The 24,533-nt window shown below is 43.6% G+C and overlaps 1 protein-coding gene across 2 annotated transcripts in view; it reads right to left on the bottom strand.

Moving 5' to 3' along the window:
• Nucleotides 1-445: 445 nt before the first annotated feature.
• SETD1B (SET domain containing 1B, histone lysine methyltransferase) overlaps nt 446-24,533 on the bottom strand; it is a 65,927-nt gene continuing 41,839 nt past the window's right edge. For both annotated transcript variants that reach the window (XM_083151304.1, XM_083151305.1), the window contains exons 13-18: nt 22,998-24,499; nt 3,828-3,998; nt 2,959-3,090; nt 2,544-2,663; nt 2,305-2,442; nt 446-1,409 (exon numbers count right to left, since the gene is read on the bottom strand). In XM_083151304.1, coding sequence (XP_083007430.1) covers nt 1,236-1,409; nt 2,305-2,442; nt 2,544-2,663; nt 2,959-3,090; nt 3,828-3,998; nt 22,998-24,499 — 2,237 coding nt within the window. In that variant the 3' untranslated portion in view covers nt 446-1,235. The remainder of the gene's footprint in view (nt 1,410-2,304; nt 2,443-2,543; nt 2,664-2,958; nt 3,091-3,827; nt 3,999-22,997; nt 24,500-24,533) is intronic.

Below are 24,533 nucleotides of genomic sequence, written 5' to 3'. Positions count from 1 at the left end.
TTTACAAAATATGTACCCAATGGCAATAACTAATAGGATATTTAACCAAAATAATTTGTATGAATGTTGAACTAACTGTATTCAGCTGCCCAATTCCATGTAATCCCCTAATATAGACTACTGCAAACGTGTCTGCTGATTGGCTGAAATGATGGGTTAGAGTGCACCTAACCACTACACGAGGGACAGATCCGGGGCCAAAGAAATGACAGAGGCACAGCTCTCCATGTTCTGAAGCCTGCAGTGATGCAGTGCATCACAATCTGTTGTATACCATGCAAACAGCATTAAAAAAGGTCTACATATGTACTGAATCCAATCTGTGCCTTGGGTGGCAGAATGATAAATTGTGTTATTTGTGGTAAATGTTCATATACAGAGACTTTGGTGAAAGTGTATGTTGGAGCATGTATATACACATCTGGGCTTCACGGTAGACTTTCACTGAAGTGTGAATAGGACAGATTTAATAAAACATACGTTCTGGTCAGCACTCAAATGTCTATGTGCATATAACTAATCTCAGGCAGAGTCACTCTGCAGTTATCCCAGTGAGGGCGTAATTACCGTCTGCTGTGACAGAGGCAGAGTGCAGACCAGTGCTTGGGAATTTCAAGGCATCACAAAAGGGATCTGATGCTGGTTAGATTTTGCTGAAAACAGGAGGAACAGACCAATCAAACGCCTATAAAACAAACAGCGGCAATTCATCAAAAGCTCTCTACAAAGACCATCAATATATAAAAAAGGGAGTCCCTTTTGAAAGCCAAAGGGTAACTACTACTTCCAATGGATACCATTACAGCATTTCCTCTTCATATTTATGATGATCATCTGATGAGGAAACTAGCAGCATTTATGGCATAAAAAGGAGAAGGTACCGGATTACCTCCAACAAGAATGTTGGTGTTATACAGGAGAAAGTTACTATTTTTTTTTTTCTTTTCCTTATAGAAGTTTTTTGTGCCACTAAGTGGTAATCACCTTTTAAATGTACGGGAGAGAAAAAATAAAAAAAATAAAAAGAAAAAGAAAACCCAAAAAGCACCAGGGTCCTTACAATCAGAAGCAATGTCAACGTACATGTGCTCTTGTTGCTCAGAAGCCCAAGAGAAGTGCGAAACATTATCTTTTTTTGTTTGTATTTTTCACTATTTTTTTTTGGCAAAAGTGCAACTTACACCTATATCTTGCAGTCCACTATGGCTGAAAGGTGCAATGACCAAAAGGGGCGTTTAATTAAGCGTCCCTCTGCAGTTCTCCGCTCCACATAGACAGGGAATTTTAACATCCTCAATAGGGAACTTGTAATCATACGTGATCTCTTCATTCACATTGATGTATTGTTTGGAGTAGATGACTATCTTCTTTTGAGACTCCACCGTGATGACCTTTGCGTAGCAATTAGGCTGCAAGATGTATAGAGTGGACAAATCAGCATTTATATTTTATCATGTTGCATAGTATTTGCTTTCAATACAAAGAATGGATTCACTAAGATGTTTTTAATATTTTAGCTCACCTTCAGCATTATTGGCCACCTCCAAAATGCAGACTCTTCTACTGGCAAGGGTTGGATTGTATAGGTTAAGCTGATTGCAGGAGTTTAGCATATGCAATCCTTACCAATGCAAATGCAGGAGGAGGTATATACTTATCTCTTCTAAAAACCGGAAGAGAGGCCGCATATTGGCTAAGAGTGCTCTCTCTCAACCAATCACAGGCCGGCCAGACATTTGAGACTTTAAAAAAAAATTATAATACCCTCCGCTGCCCGCTGATCACCACCCGCCAACTGCAGCTCCTCATCCGCTCCACACTGCCCGCTGCAGCTCCCTGGTTACATATGATAAATCGCATGAAATTTATCACATGTAAAAAATGGCACATCAAGGGCAAAATCGTATGCAAGCCGCAGAATATGTTCAGGATACGACTGCAGAAACACAGCGGGCATCCCGATCAGTTAGTATGCGGGCAGATTAGGGTCAAGCCGGGGAAGGTGGGGTTTGTTTAGGCACTAGTGGGGGGGGGGGGGGGGTTTACTAGGTTTAAGCAGCAGGGGTACTAGTGGGGACAGTTAGGGTAGGGTAGGTTTACTTACTTGACCTGTTGGGATTCCCTCCTTCTGGATGCCGGTGTCAGTATTCTGACCCCCGAATATATGTATATATCCCACATAAGGGGTTTTTAATAGGGCATACTAGCCTGATCACTTGCTAAGGTCTTACACAATTGAGCAACATTTTACATGTGTATTATAGTCTACCAGACAGTAATAGTGGGAAGCACAGAGCAACTTACATTACAGCTGTGGTTGATAAACCGTGCAAAATTCCCACACTTTGTGGCATCTATAATGGTGTCATGATCCACTCTGAACATATAACTGCTACCAATCCCTTCATCCTCATATCGTTTCTCACGCATGTCTGCAATAACCTGAAAAATAAAATTAAAATCATAAAAAAATGCAAATCTGGCAAAACACATCTGAGTTATTATCTCCCCACTAGAAAGGCACTTTTTTAAGCTTATCTAACCTGCCGAATGTTCTGTCCAACATATTCTATGACCATCTCATCCGCTGCAATTGGCTCCATGGCGAACAGGCCCCAGTCGTGAATATGGCTCTTGCAGAAACGTATTTTTTTCTTGCGGAACTGAAGGAACACAAAATATATATACATATATATGACAGAGCACTTTCCGGATGTTTCTTAGCTATGACATTTTACAAATGTATTCAAAAACATGTTACTGATCTCTGTATTACCACCTACCAGCTGAGTGACCTTAAGTAAAATAGGGTGGATAATTTAGGAAGGACACCTCATGCAGTGAAACCATTGGAAAAGCCCACTAGGATTATGGCTACAGATAAATGGCTGAACCCGTACAGAGAGAAACCTCCTGCATCATCTGGAGAAAGAAAATACAGTGACCAGAATACCCTACCTTTAGCTGATTAAATTTCAGCAAATCACTGTCACAGCTTCCAGTGAAGGAGGAGAGAAGTCTGCGTTGTTCTGATCTTCTCTCTGAGCCCGCTCGGGTGGAGGTATGAGGCTGAGCTGGGATGCTCTTCCCCTACAGAGTGAGGAAAAAAAACATTTGTCATATAAATTCATTTAGTTCGATCTCTGAACAAGAGAGGAGGTAGCAAAGTATACTACATAATGTGCTTTTACCCATCAGTTTGCAGTGTCGCCTATCATAAGGCATGCTTTCTACAAGGAAAAATCTGATGCATAAATGGAGGGAAAAAAGAACTGCAACAAAATAAGATCTCTCCAAGAAATGCCTTAACCCTTTGAGTGCCAAGCTAATTTGTTAAAATAGGTGTGAAAGGTGCCTAAACATTTTTTCATTCATCAGAATGACGTAATGTTTACCTTATATAGAAAATATAATCTTTTTTTGCACAACATTTTTTAGTTGAATAAAAATATAACAATGTGAGTGACTGGCATTTTTAATGGCTATTTTTATCATCTCTAATGGTGTGTACACACCTGAAATGTGCCGTGCGATGCGATCAGATCGCATGGCATGCATGCAATGGCATACAATTTTGACTATATAGTCAAGGCAGCCTAGACTTTCTGCCGTGCGATACGGAAGCGCGCATCGGGATTGCAAGGTTTTAACCCTTGCAATCCCGATGCGATTCTGACTATATAGTCAGAATCGCAGGGAGATTGTACAAGTGTGTACACACTATAACAGATGTTGGCACTCAAAGGGTTAACCTCTCTAACAAAACCTTTATTAATCTAAAGCAATGCCCTATTGTACGATTCATGCATTGTGCAATAATGTCCTACCTGGGTATCATTTAAAGGTTCATCCGTCAAAGAGCGATTGTTGATGAGGTATTTCAGTTTGTCCTTCTTATCAATTTTATAATATCCCTCGCTACGGGCACAGCCAGTGAGGTGCTCCCGTAACCCATCGTCCCGCTGCTTCTTCTTCTTGGGAGAATAAACACTGGTCGGTAATGAAAAGTTAAGGAAATACAAATATGTATTCTAAAGAACACACAAAAGCAATACGTACCTAAAGGTGCCCAGAAACGCTGCAAGCATGCGTTATGGGCTAGATCCGTAATGTGCGTGCAATACGATCCGATCCAAAAGCAGTACAAAATGCGCAGCACATACTTTTTAAACTGTGCGATGCAATGCCCGCAGGAGCGGGTATCAAATCGCACACAATGCTGTCGCAGCGAGTATGGCCACCTTAACAGAGTATTATTATGTATTACCAGTTATTTATACAGCACACACATCTTCCACCTTGCTTTACAGAGAACATCCAAATGCCTTTATAATTTATTCACATAATACAGTATATGATCCTGGACTCCTACCTAAACCTTCTTCTACAACAACAAAAAGTACAGAATGATATTAGGATCCATGGTTATCATGATGGGACTTTTGTTAAATCCTTTTTTTTTGTGAATCAACTGGGGTGGGAGGAATAGAGTGCAAGGAGAACAATTCAATTGTTTTTCAGGCAACAGCCACTGGTTGGCCCCTGAAGGCAGTATTTAAATTATTCTGCCATCCAGGTGCCAACATTTCTGTGTGCAGCCTCCTGAGATGACTAGGAGAAATGTGCGAAAAGTGTCCCAAACAGGACTTTTTGCATTGCGGGGGCTATTTTAGACCGTATTCAACCCCTTTTATTTGGGCATTTAAAAAGTAATGGTCTCCTGATCAGAGCAGCAACTAATATGCACCCATTACTTTGGGCACCTAAAATAACTTAAATCACCCCCAAGAGGTTAAGGTCAGGAGTATGGGCTTGAGTTCTGACCCTAGAACCCTATAACCACTTGCCTGCCAGGAATGAGTTATTTCTTAACCAATCACTAGGACAGTCTTAAAATAGCAACCAGAGAGAAGAAGTTAATGCAAGTACAACAACAAACCATGTATTGTCCAACATCCTCTTGGGAATGTCAAAAAGCAACCATATGGGGGAGGGGGGGGGGGGGTTTAGCTCTGAAATTGCTGTGCATAGCTTTATTTATTTATTAGCAATTTTTTATATAGCGCATACAGATCCGCAGCGCTTTACAAAGAGAATATTTGACCATTCACATCAGTCCCTGCCCCAGTGGAGCTCACAAGCTATACTACCTACCACATGCGCGCGCACACACACACACATTCTAAGGTTCATTTTTTTAGGAGCCAATTAATCTATCAGTATATTTTTGGATTGTGGGAGGAAACCCACACAAGTACGGGGAGAATATACAAACTCCGCAAAGGTAGGGCCATGGTGGGAATCAAACCCATGACCTCAGCGCTGTGAGGCAGCTTTAGTTCTAAATGTCCATTACATGCTCAGGTGCAAAAATCTAATCCCCCCCCCCCCCCCCCCCCAATAGCCAAGTAAAAAAAAAAAGTTGTACCCAGCAACCCGGCACCCAGCTGAGAACACCGCTTTCTGAGCCCTGTCCCTGTGCAGGGTGATACATTCCTGCGATAGGAATGCATAGTAAAATGCGATCCTGGGCGGTAATATTCTGCCCAGATCACATTGTAAATGTGGTTCTTAATAAACGGGCCCCAAAGAGAGATAAAGTACCAGCCAATCAGTTCCTAACTGCCATGTTACAGGCTGTGTTTGAGAAATGTATTTCTTCCAGTCAACTGTTTCAGAGAAAACAATGCAGACAGCCAAGGAATGTACGATGACTATGGAACACACAATGTTACTGTTGGGCGGTGTCATTTTGAGTTTGTGAAGCTTGGATACCAACTAAAAAGAACCTTTGAAAACAGAGGTTTGTATAAATGGGTATAGTAGAATTCCAGGTAGTAGCAAAGAAATCCAAATAAATAATATTTCTGCAACATTATACACTTCTGGAAGTGTGATTACTTTAGTTTAGATACTATTCAGTAGAGACGCTCAGGAGAATTTAAGACATCTCTGAAGACTGAATCATTGGTTATCAAGGTGCTTTTCTCATGGTTATAGAAGATAACTTCTGACATCAACAGATTTCCTGGATGCCCACCCTCATATTCAAACTGCACCATAACCTTATTGCTTCCTCAAGTAATTCAGGGGCAGATTTATTAAGCTTGGAGAAGAGATAAATTGGAGATAAAGCGGAGAAAAGGTAAAAGGAGATAAAGCACCAGCCAATCAGCTGTGTTTGAAAAAGACAGTTGGGAGTTGATTGGCTGGTGCTTTATCTCCTTTTTTTTTTTTTTTTGCATGTTAATTTTTATTTGAGTAAGATTGCATATGAGAAGTTACACAAATACAATAGAAACATTTTCTTTACATTTTTGAAAAGCTCAATCTTATACAGTCTCATCCGTCACATAAGAAAAAGTATTGTAATCAGATATGAAGCAAAGATGTGACATAGGAGATAACGTTACATTTGAGTATAGTTAGCAGTGAACATTATAAGAATAAACTTGTTGTGAGCAGGTTTAACAGAAAATATATCTCAGCAATATGTTGTGAAGAGAGGAGAGGGGGGGAGAAAGAGAGGAAGAAAGAAAGGGAAGGGGGGGAGGGATAGGTCAGGTGTGGGAACGAACAGGAACCGCTAGAGGTGATTGCGCTGTTTTTTTTTTTTTGTTTTTGTTTTTTTTATTACTAGTGTGCTTGGGCTCAGGATGGGGGTTGAGATTTGTTGATGATACTTTTGTATTTGTCTGTTTCACAGAATTCTAGCCAAGGGAGCCAAATTGTGGAATATGTTTGGAATTTATCAGGGGAGGACATTATGATGTCATCCATTGTTCTATAAAGCTCTATTCTTTGGAACCAATTTAAAAGGGATGGTGGGGAGGTAGATTTCCAATGGACTGGTATGACTGCTTTTGCAGCACTATTGAAGTATTTCAGTACGGACTTTTTGTATTTTGGTAGTGGGGAGGGGTGTAAGTTTAGTAGCCAAAATTCCGGGGTGTCTGGGATCTCTGGGCCAAGTATTTCTCTTGTGGTCGAAATCACATTGTTCCAGAAAGGCCGTAGCGTCGGACATGTCCACCAAATGTGTGTTGGGGAGCCAATATCAGAGCCGCATCTCCAGTAATTTGCAGAGACTCCCGGAAACATTTTGGAAAGCACGGATGGGCAGCGATACCAACGAGAAATAACTTTGAAGTGGGTTTCTAGAGTAAGTATGTTAGTGGAGCTGCTCCATGATTTCTCAAAAATGGATTTCCACTGTGACTCACTGAGTGTCAGATTTAAGTCACTTTCCCAGTTTGTGGTAAATTTAGGTAAAGTGGAGAATTTGTTTTCAATTAAATATTTGTATATGTGTGACGTAAGATGTGTTGACATGCTCTGTGAGGAGACTAGTTGCTCAAAGGGTGTTAAATCTCTAGAGCCAGCCGCTTTCATTTCCTTAAGCTGGGTACACATATATACAATTGTCGGGCCGTTCTTCCGTTCTGGGTCGGACAGCTGTTCAATTGTATATGTGTGTACGCTGTCCCGTACGAGCGATAAACGGCAAAAAACTGTCTTGACCGTCCATACTCGGTCGGTCGATGGTTCTTTGCTGTTTAATTTTCATCCGACAGGACGGCCTCATATCGGAACAAAAGTGCAGTGTGTACGCACGTTCGACCGATATGCTGCCGTCCTTGCGACTATACTGCCAAAGCTGGAACGCCCATGTGGGCGTTCCATTGCTGCATGATCTCTCCTACAGCACATATAGACTGGTTATGCGTCTAAACTTTAAGAAGCCGCTTAGAGATATAGAGAGCAGCGGTTAAATGATCATTAGCCGCAGACACAAATAGAATCAATTGTGGACTCATAATAAAGATAAATATACAAAAATCTGGATATCAGTCTACATAAAAAATTCTAATAAAATCAGCCAAAAATCTGCCAATTGGAGGAAGCGGCAGGGGAAGCTTAAGGTATATTTACAGCATCAGGAAAGGCATTCAGGATCGTCCTGCCCGCATCCAATTAACCAGAGTCAGATGGCTGCACTAACATCCTAAATTATCCCTCAGCATACAGCAGGTCGCCCCGTGCCCCCTCTGATATATAGCTAAAAATGGCCCTGGGTGGAAATATTACTGTTTTACAAGCACCCACCAGCAACACTGTACCCACAGGCATGGAGGGACAGGACAGCCCAGGTCGCGCGACTTCGCCCGCAGCTACAGTATGAATCCCTGGCACATACATGACTAGGGGACACTACCATGCTTCACACAGGGGACCTGCTGCTCCTTGACTCGGTCCAGAGGGGGTTGCAGCACTGGTACCAGTCAGACACATCCAGATCCAGGCACAGAGAGAGCGACTGCAGCAGCGCTGCCGGCTGACTAAAGTTTACACGCATAACCCGTCTACATAGAACTTTAGTCACCCTGCCGGCTGACTAATATATATATGACTATGTTCAAATGTGGGTGTTTAGCGTCTAAGTTTTAGTCAGCCGGCAGGGTGACTAAAGGTCTATGTAGACCGGTTATGCTACAAAAACTGTGGAAGCCCGTACAGAGCTAGACACAGATATTAATAGCTGGAAACAACTGTTGTGTAACAAATAATCACTCATATCACACCAGTGAAGGGAATTAATAATTGAGTGACACACAAGGATTTGCATATGACTGAGTACGGATGCCAAATTATTCCAGACAAAGGATTAATTACTAAAGAAGGAATTAATGCATTCACATGTACACCTTAAATCAAACTGCCTATATGCAAATAAGAAATAATGTATGAAACAAAATAACTTTACACATGGTCTTTTTAAGAGAGAAGCTACCAGAATACAGCCCCAAATTACCTGTTTAAATAAGAAAATATTGCTCTCCGATAAAACTCTGCTAACTCCCGTAGAAGCTTCACCAATGAAGAACTAACCATTAAACAGTTACATTGTATAACTGGCAAGCAGCCCAGAAAACAGATCAAAGATTCATGATATAAGCAGAACTGAAAAAGATACAAAGTACAGAAATGTATTGAAAAAGATACTGTACATAACAACGGAGAGTCCTGCATATTCTTTGTAAATGGTGAATTGAGTGCATCTATAGCATTACACTATGTCCTTACTGCGTACATGCCCAACATTGGAAATGCTTAATGTCCCTCAAGTGATCCTACAGTTTAATTAATACTGTACTAGCTGCAATGTCTTGCGATAAATTTCTTACCAGCGCTGTTGCTAGACTTGATCTAGAGACCAGACTGACAGGCTCTATAGTCCCTCTATGCGGATGCCCTGCACACCATCTACCGTCAATTCATGTTCAGAACAGAGCACCTTTTAAACCCTAGACGGAACACAGACGAATCAGCAGCACAGAGCGTCCAGGACAGCATTGCCACAACAGGCTCCCGCGTCCCCACTGTCCCAGGCGCCCGTACAGTCACAGCGAGTGCTGGGGAAAGGTAAGGTGACTCTGACCAGCACTACCACCACCCCCCCCCCCCCCTTACTGCCGCCCCGTCCTGCCGCCCCGTCTCTTATATAACTTGGTCACAGCAACAGAATTGGTTTTAACATTACCCAAAGTTAATCTGAATAATACAATTCCTTTATGTTGACAGCCTGCTCATATATCATGAGCAGCGATCCGCCGGCTCCGTGAACTAAATTAACCCTGTCACCTCCACACCGCACACTTGAATAAATCATGTGTGGAGGTGACAGGGTTAAGGTAGTTCACGGAGCCGGCGGCTCGCTGCGCATGATATATAAGAGCAGGCTGTCACAACATGAGGAATTTGTGAGACACAAGCAGACAGGCAATACAAGGCACAGTTGCTAATATTTCAATATGCATTAGATAATGTGACACACATGGAGGACCAAACTGCTATAAAGCCGGGTAGTTAGTTTGCCAGGGTGACTACCGCAGTCGCATACCCGTCTTTATAGCAGCTTGCAAGGGTGACTACCGCAAACGGACTTTAGTCGCATACCCGGCTTTATAGAAGTTTGGCAGGGTGACTACAGCAAACTGACTAGTCGCATACCCGGCTTTATAGCAGTTTGATGCTCCGTGTGTGTCACATTATGTAATGCATATTGTTTTGTAATAGCCACATTAACATTCACCATTTTCAGACATTATATGTGCACATACCCTTTTATCTAACATTGTTACATGTGTTGCTTCCAATTGTTACCATCTAGACTTGTTTTGACAACATTGTAACATTGCACTATTACTGATTAAATAAACTGTGTTCAGTATATTCACCTCATAAATCTCCCCTTTTTATTTCTGATATCATTTGCTGCTACACATTTATAGTGTAACTATTGTAGTTCATTATTTCTATAAAGCCGGGTATGCGACTTGTCAGTTTGTGGTAGTCACCCTGCCAAACTGCTATAAAGCCGGGTATGCGACTACAGGGTGACTACCGCAAACTGACTATACTCGCATACCCGGCTTTTTAGAAGTTTGGCAGGGTGACTACCGCAAACTGACTAGTCGCATACCCGGCTTTATAGAAGTTTGGTGCTCCGTGTGTGTCACATTATGTAATGCATATTGAAATATTAGCAACTGTGCCTTGTATTATCCTTGGCCATTTTAAGCGCTATTGTCTGTCTGCTTGTGCCTCTCAAATTTAACTGCGGGACCAGACCGGCATTTCTATACTGAAGTTTAGTAGACGCGTACCCCGTCACTTTTGTTTAGGTTCTGTACTCACGCCTCTTTGTTTTGGTATGCCCTTAACCCAGCCCATTATGATAATTTTGTTCATATATATCGTGTCAAAAGCCCAAATCGAGAGAGTGTGTACGGTGGTACAATCTTTTTCTTGCGACTGTTTGGACGGGAGTACATCGGACGTCGCAAGTAAAATTGTACAGGTGTGTACGCGCGTGATCGGCTGTTGTTTGTGGACGGTCCGACGGGAGTACAGTCGGCCAAACGGTTGGATTGTATATATGTGTACCCAGCTTTAGACTGAAGGAAATGTTTAACTTGAAGGTATCTCCAAATTTCCTTGTTGGAGAGTGACCATTTGGATTGAACCTCTGGGAATGGCAACACACCCGAAGAATTATATAGTTGACCTATTTTTAAGATACCCGCCTCGACCCATGACTTGAAAGCCGTTTTGGAGTCTCCTGGTACGAATTTCGGATTATCAAATAGTGGTGTCATAGGGGAGTATGCTGATGAGATGTATTTTTTACTTCTGATTCGTTTCCATAACCCAAGGGTTGGGCCTATGGTCGGGTGCAAAATAGTGGGTAGGTGAGGTAGCCATGGCACAATCTCCAGGGGGGTTTTATTGAATGAGATTTCTATGGTCACCCATTGTTTTGTTGTTTTTGGGTTGGCCCATTCGTAAATTCTACTTAGCATAATGGCATCATAATAGGTTTCAAAATGGGGGAGTTGAAAGCCTCCTAGATGCTTCCTTCTATATAAGTAGTCATGTCTAAATCGGGGAGACCTACCACTCCACACAAAATTTCTGATCATCCGGTGGAGTTCTGCAAACCAGCCCCTAGGGATATGAACCGGCAATGCCTGTAGCAGGTAAAGGATGCGGGGTAAAACATTCATTTTAATTACATTGATCCTCCCTAGCCATGATATGCCTTTGGAGGACCATGAGGAAAGTTCTTGTCGGAGTTTAGTTATTGGCGGAGTAAAGTTTAGAGAGCATATTGATGTGAGGTGTTTCGGGAGGAGGACCCCTAGGTACTTGATGTATGTGGGGTGCCATCTAAAGGGGAATGTCTGTTGTAGCTGGGTGTGCGTATCTGAGGGGATGGTGAGATTGAGAGCGATCGATTTATTATAATTGATTTTAAAGTAGGATAGGTCTCCAAAGACTTTGAACTCCTTCATAAGATTTGGCAGGGAGATCTTTGGGTTGGTAATAATTGCTAATAGATCGTCCGCAAATAATGCTAACTTATATTCTGTGTCGGCTATCCGCAAACCTGTAATGTTAGGGTTTGCACGTATGGATCTTGCTAGGGCCTCCATGCATAAAACAAAAATCAAGGGGGACAGCGGGCAGCCTTGACGTGTTCCATTCGAGATAATAATTGGATCTGAAAGGCTTCCATTGACCTTAACTCTAGCAGTGGGATTGCTGTAGAGTGCCAATATCCTATGTAGGGAGATGGGCTTTAAACCTATGTGTTCTAGTAGGCTTCTCATAAATTTCCAATTTACTCGGTCGAACGCCTTCTCGGCGTCGGTAGATAATAGCATTGTATGAGCGGGGGTCTGGGTGGACTGATGGATTAAGTTTAACATCTTGGTGGTGTTGTCACGGGCTTCCCGACCCAACACAAACCCCACCTGGTCAGTATGAATTAGATCTGGCAGTAGTAGCTTCAGTCTGTTGGAGATTAATTTGGCATATAATTTTAAATCTACATTTAGAAGGGAGATGGGTCTATAGCTGGGGCAAAGGGAGGGATCTTTATCTTCTTTAGGGATAACAGTGATATAGGCTTCTAGTGACTGGGCCGAGAAAGGAGTTTTGTCGGTTATAGCATTAAAGGCTTGGAGCATAATAGGCGACAAAGACTCACTAAAGGTTTTGTAATATGAGATCGGGAGGCCATCTGGCCCTGGGCTTTTCCCTGATGGCGTGAGCCTAATCGCCTCACTCAGCTCCTCTTGAGTGAAAGGCCTATCTAGGTGGTTTGCCTCATCTTCCGAAATCTTTGGAAGATCCAAGTCCCTAAGGTAAGTCAGGAGAGTGTCATCAGTTGTGTGGTTGGAGTTTCCTGGGGGGTCAGCCATCAGGTTGTAAAGCTTGGAGTAATAGGTCTGGAAAGCCTTTGCAATGTCAGATGTCAAGTGGCATTTCTGTCCGCAGTCGTCTATGACCTCCTGAATATGCATGGAGGCCCTTTGCGCCCTCAGGGTTCTTGCCAGCATTTTGCTAGGTTTGTTTCCCCACTGAAAAAAGCGGCTTCTACATTTAGTGTAGTCCAATTTGATTTTGTCTGACATAAGTTTGTTAAGGGTGTGTCTGGTCTCGGTAAGTTCTTGGAATACATCTTGGGCTAAGGAGGATTTATGTTCGGTTTCCAAATTATGGATCTTTTGCAACAACCTTTTTTTTTGTTCCTCTTTTTGTTTTTTGATATATGAGCCGAGTTGGATTAGTTTCCCTCTAATGACACACTTGTGCGCTTCCCATAATGTAACAGCTGAGGTGTCAGGGGAGTCATTAAGCTTAATATATTCATCAATACATTGTTTTAGTTGGTCGGTACAATATGGGTCTTGAAGAAGAAGTTCATTTAATCGCCATGTGCGAAAAGTGGGTTGGCTTTGAGAAAACTTAAGGGTAAGAAGAACGGGGGCATGGTCTGACCACGTAATATGTCCTATTTCCACATCAACTAACATATGTAGGTGCTGGTGCTCCATTAAGAGGTAGTCTATCCTTGTGTAAGTATCATGAGGGTGTGAGTAGAAGGTGTAGTCACGATCTGTTGGGTGACGTAGCCTCCATGCGTCGACTAATTGGTGTTCGTGTAAGGCTCTGCAAATTTTCCGATGCCATTTGTCTGGGCGATTTGAGTGGGAGGAGGATGAATCTAGTGATGGATGTATTAGCCAGTTTAAGTCTCCCCCAACAATCATAATCCCCGCTTTCAGGGCGTAAATCTGGTTGAGCATATTATCGATAAAGGAATGTTGATTAGAGTTTGGAGCATATAAGTTTACAAATGTAAAAATTTGATGGGATATTTTACATTTAATTAACAATCCTCGACCTTCAGCTAAAACATGGGTTTCTACGTTAGACGGAGAGAGATTACGATGAAAAAGTATTGCCACTCCCAGTGTCCTACCCAAGCTGTTGTTGCTGTAATATGAGTCTGTATAGTCTCGGTTGCGTAAAGATGGTGCTCTACCGTCTTGGAAATGGGTTTCCTGGATAAAGGCAACGTCAGCTCTGTCCTTTCTAAGCTCTCTTAGGAGTCTGGATCTTTTTTCCGGGATATTCAAGCCCTTAGCATTGATAGATATAATTTTAAGAGTCGGAGTCATCATAGGGAGGGTCAGGGCAATTCTCTGCTGTGGGCCAGCGCTCTAGTTTAAGGTTTAAGCACAGCGTGACTGGTAATGAGAGTTGTAGGAGAGGTTCCCGGTGATGAGGTGGTAGGGTGGGGTAAGAGGGGGGGCGGAGGGGGAAAGAAGGATAAGAGAGGGGGGGAAGAAAGACAGAAAAAAAGAAAGTGAGTAAGAAGACAATAAAAAACATAACTCGAAAAATACCGCTCCTGAGATGCATGTGGAGGACAATGGGATGTCTCCACACGCTCAGGAAAATTGTTTGCGGTATTGGGGCACTGGGGGAATAGTGCCAACGGCCACAACTATAAAGAAGCACTAAGAATCTAAAGCACAAGCATCAGTGTATTAAAAGCATATTAACATCCTATCTGTGAGAAAAGAAGAATAACAGGTATTAAACTAATAGCAATGTACTATAAGAAAATCATTCAGGTTAACAGTCTGACCAATTTTGAAGTTAGAACCATCAATACAGTTCGTTCACCCAACCAGTGGTGTGAACGACGTATCTGAACTCTGCAGAAAACAGGGGTTGAGTAAACCTTCATCCCCTCGATTAGCACCTTGATAACGTCAACCTTGACTATAACAGTAAGAGGTTAAAATGGGTGCATTTCAGTACTATAACCAACTAATCAGTGACAATGTCACCTTTAACGTTATGGCATATAAGTACCCACGCTCACTAGGTGAGAAGGGTAAGTCATGAACGTATAATCAGACAATCACAATAAGAGTGGAAAAAGAAAAACCTGGTTATAAAGAAAGTCAAGTCACATCTTGTGATTCGTTTTGAATTCTCTTCCTCTGCTGACGCCTGGATCCGCGGGTTGGTTGGAAGCCCTGGGGGTCAGATCTGGGAAGTGGAGGGACTAAATAGGTTTCATCCCAGTTGGGTAAATCTGGAGCGGGGATATCTAACACTGTGCAAAAGTTATCTAAATCGGGGCGGTCCCGGAAAATTGCAGATTTGCCATTATGGGTTGATTGTAGGCCAAAAGGAAACAGCCATTTGTATTTCCTATCTTTTGAGCGCAAAGCTTCTGTCAAAGGCCTAAGTAGGCGGCGTAGCTGTAGGGTGCGCCATGATAGGTCCTGAAATACTTGAATTTTGTTACCGTTAAAGTCCACTTCATCTAGGCTGCGGAGTTTGCGCAGTATTTCGTCCTTTTGAGAGTAATAGTGAAGTCTGCATATCACATCTCTGGGCTTTGCCGAAGGATCTCCTCGAGGTTTCAAAGCTCTGTGCGCTCTGTCAAATATAATACTTGAGCTTGGATCATTTTCCAAGATTTCATTAAAAATCTTGGTCAAGACGTCGATCAGATTCTGGGTTGAGATGTCTTCTGGGATTCTTCGGACCCTCAAGTTGTTTCTACGCCCTCTGTTATCCATATCGTCCATTTGTTGTTGTAAAGTTATCAACCCCGTGGCTTGGAGCCGTACTTTGTCTCTTAAGGCATGCAGTTCATCTGTCAGCGTGTCCTTATTTTCTTCCAATAGGGTTAATCTGTTTGTTAACATTGACATATCTGCCTTAAGGCCCGCTACCTCCTTGCGGACTGTTTCTTGGAGACGGGTCTCAAGTAACTCAAAGTCTGCTTTTGATGGTAGCTCCTGTTTTGTTGGTAATGATTTGAGGAGCAGCATTATAGCAGAAAGGTCTGGAACTTCATCAGCAGCCATTTCTGTATGGGTGTCTTGTAAGGAGGAGCACGGTGATGAGGGAGTAGCGGTCGAAGATGGACGTGAAGTATCGTCTAATGGATTCGTATGCGGTCCGGGGGACCTCAGAAAGTGTCGCAAATCAGGCTGTGGAACGGAGCTCGAGCTTTTAGGGGTATTTACTTTTGAGATGCTTCTTCCGCGTTTACCCATGTGGTATGCGGCACTAGAGGAGCGAGACTGATATACAGAGTTCAGGTAGTGGTGCAGTAGGTCAGGCTGAGTGTGCGTGTTTCACGTCATGTGTGGCCGTCGGTCACATCCCCCAGGGAGAAAGAGGCCTACGCCTGCATAGGGCTCAGCAGCGTCCAATCATCTCGTGTCTGGGAAGGGACTGCTTTAGTGTTTGCATCAAAGGCAATGCAGGTCGTGCTTTTAGGTGAGTGATGTCAAGTTAGGGATTGAGCTCTAGGTGGCGCTCTTGTAAATAGAGAGCAGTGCAGTATATTTTCAGGGAGTTAGTGGGCCTGTGTGTATTGGTCGGTTTGTTACACACCTTGTAGTTGTTTTTTTTTTTTTTTTATGTGTGAAGCGTTAGCTGTGAGTATATTAAAAGGTCCAGATACTTTTTTTTTTTTCCCTTCCCTCAGAGTAAGGGGGAGTATAGGGTCCCTAATGGTATCTGTGGATGTCTTCAGGTACTGCAATGTCCCCACCGCAGATAGGGGGGGGTGTTGTTAGTCCCCCAGAGTCTGACCTTATGCCGTGGCTGCCTGCTGTCTAAATTATCCAGCCAGCACACCACTGTCAGCAGTCACCCCTCCCCAGGTGTTTTCTTAGTTTTACCTCCTTTGGCACTGGAGAGCCCTTCTGACAGGAGGCTCAGGAGCAGCCTCCACAGCTCACAGAGCTCCTGTGCTGAATTTCCAAGATGGCCGCCGCCGGAGTGAGCGCAGCAGGGATCGGAGCTCCGGGCTCTTCTCTTGTGGTGAGTGGCAGCGGGGGGGCCGCCAGCAGCGTCGGGGGGCCCAGGGGGAGGTCAGCAGCCAGGCAGGGATGGTTCCAGCTCTGTTCGCGGACCCGATCGGCCGCGATTCCCGCCACGGAGCTCAGGAGCGGGCAGGGCTATCTAATCGAGGTCCCGGCTTCTCAGGCCTGGAAGGCCACAACCTGCAGGGACCCGTTTCCAGGTCCCCCGGCTCCGCGGCACTCTCCAGGCCACGTCCTGGATGTCTAGTGGGAAGGAGGCAAGGGGATCCAGGCAGGAATATCAATGGGTGGGGGTTAAAGTTATGCCTTTTGATAAGGTCGGGCAGGAGCTGAGACGAGTTACTGCTTTCCCCTCTGCAGGTCAAGCCACGCCCCCCCTTTATCTCCTTTTACCTTTTCTCCGCTTTATCTCCAGTTTATCTCTTCTCCAAGCTTAATAAATCTGCCCCTGTGTCTGGTATACCATTTCCTATATCCATGACTTCCCTCTGGCCTTTACAATAGGCATGAATAATAAGAGACTCTGGAAAAGCCTGAAACACAATACTGCCACAAAAGGTCAGGCTTGGTCACGTAGGGAAGGTTATGCGGTCCCTGGGTCAACAATGTCTAGGCCGACAGTCACTAGGCTGAACACTAATGGTCGACAGTGACTAGGTCAAAACCTTTACATGGTCAACATACCATAGGCTGGCATTTTCAAAAGGTTGACACAAGCTTAAGGTCGACACCCACAAGGTTGACGTGTGTTTTTCCAGTTTTTTGGGTGTAGACCGACTTGGTTCATACTCCACTATCCAAGTGGGCATAGAGTAAGAACATTGTAGTGCCTGAAGCATGGCAAGCGCAGCGAGCCAAGTGGGTAGACGCGGTACACTTATTCAGTGTCCATGTCGACGTTTACACAAAAAAACACGGCAAAAATTTTGAGTGTCGACCATAAGCTTGTGTCAACCTTCTGTCACTGTCGACCATTACTGGTCAACCTAGACATTATCTATTTGTGATACTGTAACCGTAGGGAAGTGGAAGCTGATTTAGTAAATAAACCCAAAATCAGTGTCATGGTAGAGAATTCAAAATGATTAAATGTCTTATCAGATCCAGGCTCTGCAGGAATCTGTCTCCTCGGATAGTAAAACAATGTGAATATTATGTTAGTAAGTAACTCAAGCGCTCTCTCTTTTTCCTCGGTAATAGATCTTCTACAATTGTTCACAACTTATTTTCGTTTAATGTTCATTGTATGTGGGCATTTTATGATAATAAAGATTCTATTCTATTCAATGGGCAAGTTAACATGAGCCATTTACAACTAGAAGTGCTCAAATAATAAGCCAGGATTTATTGTATTAATAGACTCAAGTTCCAAGGGTTGTGGAGCTCATCTAGAGGAGTCAGTAGTGTATGCATGGAGCCACAAGTAATAGACTGCATGCAAACATGCAGAAGCAAGAGCAGCGTCATGTGCAATACAAACAGATGAAAAGATGTTCCAGACATCCTCTTGGTGGCAGCATTCAAAAAAAGGAATCGCATGAAGATGAGAATACCAGCATTCATATAGCAGGCAGAGAACAATCTGAAATCCCTAACATCACTTCGTGTAGCAGGAAAGGACAATAAGGCGAATAATCACCTACAACCATAAGGGTTTTACACAAAAAGTGTTTCAACAAATATTCAGAGATTTTTGATTCGTATGGTGACAAGTCCAAAAGCCAAACTGGAAAAGTCTTACACCATAACAAAGACTGAGCAAATAGATGGCAAACCTTACAGTAAAAGGAGGAAACAAACATGTCCAAGATTGGGTTCCCATTAGTACAGACACAAAAGAAGATAAACAGTGAAGTAGAAGTAAAGGTACTCTTTACCTAGAAGGGCGCCCACGATTTTGATCGTGGGCATCGGAAGGAAAAAAAAATTGCGTCGGTCGCATCGCATGCGACAAAAAAAAATCACATGTGATGCGACCGACGCGATGACCGCGATTTCCCATAGGGAACAATGTTAAATGTCCCAATTGACCCGATTTTCCATAGGGAACAATGTTAAATGGCCCACAGAGGCCAAATAGGCACCCTGAAGTGTGAAATGGCCCCCCCAATTGTTAACGCCACCCCACGATCAACGTGAACCCGAAGCGTGGCGAGCGCAGCGAGCCCGCGCGGGGCGGCGGTACGCGTCCTACGACCTTTTCATACCCCCACTATCCACGTCGAGTCGAGAATAGAAAGTGTGGCGAGCGTAGCGAGCCACCGAACCCGAAGCGTGGCGAGCGCAGCGAGCCCCGCGAGGGGACGCGGACAGATGTGAAGCCCGCGAGGGGACGCGTATACCTGTGAAGGTGTCCGCGTCCCCTCGCCACGCTTCGCGCTCGCCACACTTTCTATTCTCAACTCCACGCCGACGTGGATAGTGGGGGTATGAAAAGGTCGTAGGACGCGTACCGCCGCCGCTCGCCACGCTTCGGGTTGACGTTGATCGTGGGGTGGCGTTAAACAATTGGGGGGGCCATTTCACACTTCAGGGTGCCTATTTGGCCTCTGTGGGCCATTTAACATTGTTTCCTATGGAAAATCGGGTCAATTGGGACATTTACATTGTTCCCTATGGAAAATCGGGTCAATTGGGACATTTAACATTGTTTCCTATGGGAAATCGCGGTCATCGCGTCGGTCGCATCGCATGGGATTTTTTAGTACATGCGATGCATCGCTTCATACATTTTGCAAACATTATAATGTAGATTTAACTACTTTGGAAGAGGCTCACTTAGGAACGATATTTCTTCAAGCAGTCATCATCAAAAATATCGGTACTTGTTTCCTAGCACGGCCACAATCTTATGGATCGTGCACCTTTAAGTTAAGGTACACGATCCATACGATGGACCCGATTTCCTTTGAAATCAGGTCCATTTTGCCGGCTAGGACACAATATCGGGGGCATCGCGTCGGTCGGGACCATTAACAATGGTCCCGACGCGACCGACGCGATGCCCCCGATTTTTACATAGGCTTCAATGTTAAAAAATATTTTAACATTGAAATCGTGTCGGGAAAGGTAAAATATCGGGGGCATCGCGTCGGTCGGGACCATTAACATTGGTCCCGACGCGATGCCCCCGATTTTTCCATAGGCTTCAATGTTAAAATATTTTTTAACATTGAAATCGTGAGAAAATGTGAAAAATGTGAAATGGGCCAATATGACCCATTTCACATTATAGATGTCCCCGTCGTCACCCCACGATAGACGCCAACCCGAAGCGTGGCGAGCGCAGCGAGCCCGCGATGGGCGGCGGTGCGCGTCCTCCGACCTTTTCATTCCCCTACTATCCACGTCGGCGTGGAGTTGAGAATAGAATAGTGTGGCGAGCGCAGCGAGCCACCGAGCCCGAAGCGTGGCGAGCGCAGCGAGCCCCGCGAGGGGACGCGTATAACTTCACAGGTATACGCGTGCGCTCGCCACGCTTCGGGCTCGGTGGCTCGCTGCGCTCGCCACACTATTCTATTCTCAACTCCACACCGACGTGGATAGTAGGGGAATGAAAAGGTCGGAGGACGCGCACCGCTGCGCTCGCCACGCTTCGGGTTGGCGTCTATCGTGGGGTGGTGGTTTACGTCAAATTTGGGGGGGGTTGGGAATATTTTACATTGAATCCAATGTAAAATCGGGTCCCAGGGACCCGATTTACATTTCATTCAATGAAAAAATCGGGTAGAAAATCGGTCGGTCGGTCGCGTCGATCGCATCGCATGCGACCAAATCGCATGCGATGCGATCGACCCGATTTTTCCGACACGACCACCCCGATGTAAATCGGTGTGGCCGTGCTAGGAAATAAGTACCAAAATATCTTTTTGGGGAATTAATTGATCAAGAATAATTGCTTTTAGGATATCCCTAAGTACCTTCAATGTGTAATGGCTGCCACAGAGTTTGAGAAAAAAAAAGAAACCATTCATATTTAGGTGATAATTACATTTGATAACTGTAATACAGCTAACAGCCGCAATATTTCCCTCCCATGTGTCTACTGGTAGATTTTCCAAAGGCAGCTTAGGAAGTCACAGACACACTATACACCATCCGTGTGTGCCAAGCTCTTACATTTTCCGGTCTCACCTTTACTGGGATTATCCCTTATGTAAGGGCAGCCAATTAGCTGGATTTATTCAAGGAAGTCCGCAAACTTTCCTCAAAACCTTATTTTTCAGTGACAATTTAGACAAACCTGTGTAGGAAAACAAAATTGGGGTGTAACTTTTTTAGTGGTCTAGGTCAACATTTACTCTGCAGGAAACTCTGTGGCACTCAAATTGGGAGACTTCCATTTCAACAACCACTTATCTACGTATCCAAATTCCTGTTCTAAATTGGGGCAGACTAGATGGACCAAACTGTTTTTATTGGTCTTCACATTCTAGGTTACTAGGATGCCGCTTTCGTCATAGGTCAATAGGCTGGCAGTAAAAAGGTTTACATGTGAAAAAATGTAGACACAATGGAAAGGATGGCACAAACTATCGACACATGGCAGGGTCGACTTATAAGTTGGTGTATTTTTTGGGTAATACATTGTAGGTTTCAACAAATAATAGCCCAATTAGCGTACGACTTCGCTCACCATGCTTTGGGTAAAGAATTTGGAGTACCGTTCCCAAATATAGTCCACGTGGCTAGTAAAGTATTATAATGTTCAAAAAAATCCACCAAAAACAACTTTGGTCAACCATATGCTGTGTTGATCATTGTTAGGTCTACCATATGGTATTGATCTATTGACTGACAAGCTATTTTTTGGATATCTGCTGGCTTCATACCTGGAGCAGGAGTCTATTTAGTCGTCGAAATAACAAATTGCATGTTGTATTGCAATGGTTAACTGCCATATGTTAAAGACAAAAAAAAATAAAAAATGAATGTCTGTGTGCACGTGTACATGTGGTAGGGAATATAGATTGTAAGCTCCACTGGGGCAGGGACTAAAGTGAATGTTCAACTATACTCTGTAAAGCGCTGAGTAATATGTATGCGCTATATAAGAAACTGTAAATAAATAAATAACTGCAAAAGGCCATAACTTTGGGTATGCAGAGACAGGAGCAAGCAAATACCTCCTTTCCACCAAAAACCCATGTCTGCCCTGGGTCTGACCCGGTTTACACTGAACCTTGGTCCTGGGTTAGCCTTGTTTACCCTGAACCTGGACCTCTGTATACACAACCGATTAGCAGCTTTTAAACTTAACCTGAGTGGTTTAACCAGGGTAATGCCGTTTACTCTGCATCATTACTAGGGTTCAACCCCGGTGGTCCCGCTACAGGTGTTATTTTTCAAAAAAGGACCCTTTTACCTCAGGTTGCAAACTGTAAACCAAACATTAAACTGGCTTTTCTTACTGGACTATGGGGGTTATTTTGGTTCACTCCATCTGGCAAATTCCTTCTTAGATGGACAAAACCATGTGCACTGCAGGTGGGGTAGATGTTACTTGTGCAGAGAGAGTTAGATTTGGGTGGGGCTTTACTTCAAAGTGAGATCTATATTGCAGTGTAAAAAATAAAGAAGTCAGTATTTTCCCTGCACAGAAACAAAATAACTCACCCAAATCTAATTCTCTCTGCACATTTTCCCTCTGCACTCCCTGCCGTGCACATGGTTTTGTCCATCTATGAAGGATTTTGTCAAAAGGAGTGACCCAAAATAACCCCCTATTTACCTTTCCTTAATAGTGTTACATTGGAACCAAAATACCAGTCTCGCCATAAACCCCAAGCTTGCAATAAATTAGTATTGTAAGATCTGTTAATGTGGGGACACAGCAGACAACTAGACTGAGCGAAGAATAACATACCCAATGACATCATAATGATATGTTCAGAGCATTCCCAAAGCAGCATATGCAGTTCAAGTACACATTGTGGATGACAATTGCTATGTTATACTGAACATATGCCTGGGAACTAAACTGTTACAGGTCACACTAGCTGAACCGGCAATGAGTTAAGTCTGGCAGGAGAACACACAAGTGCTCACATCTAAAGCAAAGGACATGGATGTATGCATTTTTACTGTAAAATGTAAAAAAAAAAAAGAAAAGAAAAGTTATCCATTATCTCTCTCCTGTCTTACCAAACAAATAACCTGTCTGTGTGTCATACTCTTCCCTGCCACAAATTTAAGAGCTAGACACTCCAAATAAAGCAGCTAACTGTGACTTTACCACCTGGCCCCAACAAACCACAAATTACAGTATTCTGATAAAAGGATATGAGGATGATAGACCCACAGGGTGTCATTAAGCCAATCCATGCCGTTATCTTGTTGTAGCAGCCTATCATAAGTAATGCACATATACTTGATATCTTCTTCATCTATTCCTCCGTTCCAGATGTCATACAGTATAGTCATCTCTTCAAACTCTGATCGAGGCCTGAAGAGAGATCTTGGTGGGGACAACTCAGGAGAAATATCCACAGATTTTTTCTTATTTCTCCAGTTCCTTGTTTTTTTTATTTTGGTAATGTCCTCCTCTTCCTTTATCTGTTCCCTCCACTGGTTCTCACGCTCTTTCAATGGGACTTTCTGGCTTATGGCTTCAAAGCTAGGAATAGTGGGGTGCTCTTCATTCCGGAAGTCTAATGGAAGTGTTGTAGGATCTTTAATGCCACAGATTTCAATAGCTTGATCACTGAACACACCCTTAGCGAGGGCTACTTCTGGTAATGCAAGGCTAGGGAGGGTTTCTGTTGTTTTCTCCCCATCATCAACAACGTCATCATCCATTGCTTGGGCGGATGGAAGCCTTTTGGGCCTTCCGGGTTTCCTCCTACCTGTAGGAGGAAGAGAAGGTGAAGAGTCCTCTGTGGAAGGTAACAGTCCTTTAGGGTGTTCAGATTCACTCTCTTCACTTAATTTATCACCAGGGTATATTGGCGTTTCAGATGATTCCAGATCATCAACCGTTAAACTGATGTCCTTTTGGAGATCTCCTCTTGGGGGACTTGCAAATGGGATTGGAGAAGGAACACTATTCAGAATTAAGGAAGCACTAGCTGGTTCTTTGAATGATTTTTCATCTGGATCATCGACAGAAGGTTTCTTGCTTGATGGATGGCAGGGGAAAGTAGCATTAGATTCAGGGAAAGTTGGAGTGAAATTAAAGTCTCTACCAGGAGTCCTTGGAATACCACTGTTCATTATGCCAGGTGATTGAGAAAGGTAAGAAAATGGGCTTCCAGGAATATGGGGAGAAACAAGAGTCAAGCTATTACCTGTGAGAGGTGCATCACTACCAGGTGTTGCAGGTACAGTGTCAGTGCTCTGGGACTTCCCAAGGAGGGATACTTTCACAGAAAATTCTCTGCCAGGAGTTCGTGGAAGTTCCTCTTCAGATAGCATTTTTGTGACTGCCAAGTTCTTTTCATGATGAACTTGTGGCTCCTCTTCCCTACTGTGACTCTGTGTTAAGGGAAGTGCAGCAAGAGCTACTTTGGGGACAGCTGGAAAAGGAACTTCTGAATCCGAATGAGCAGTTGTGTCCCGCCCAGGGGTCCGAGGACAGAGCACATCATCCTCTGCAATAAAAGGGGCCAATTTCACTTGTGGATGTCGAGTATCAGAGGAAATTTCTTCTGGTTTAAGAAGGATGCTCGGGTCACCAAAAGCTCCAGTAGGTGTTAATGGTCGAATGACTATAGTCTCCTGGGGTTCTGTATTTGGACTCTCTACGACAGGCACCAAGTGAAGTTCAACATACACTTCAGATGGGTCTGCTGCAACAAGATCACAAAATGAAATTATTATTAA

The sequence above is a fragment of the Crinia signifera genome, chromosome 1 (genome assembly GCF_055691185.1).
Source record: "Crinia signifera chromosome 1, ASM5569118v1, whole genome shotgun sequence".
Classification (NCBI taxonomy): Eukaryota; Metazoa; Chordata; class Amphibia; order Anura; family Myobatrachidae; genus Crinia; species Crinia signifera.
Note: the sequence above shows the minus strand (reverse complement) of the source record. Positions and strands in the feature narration are given on the sequence as shown.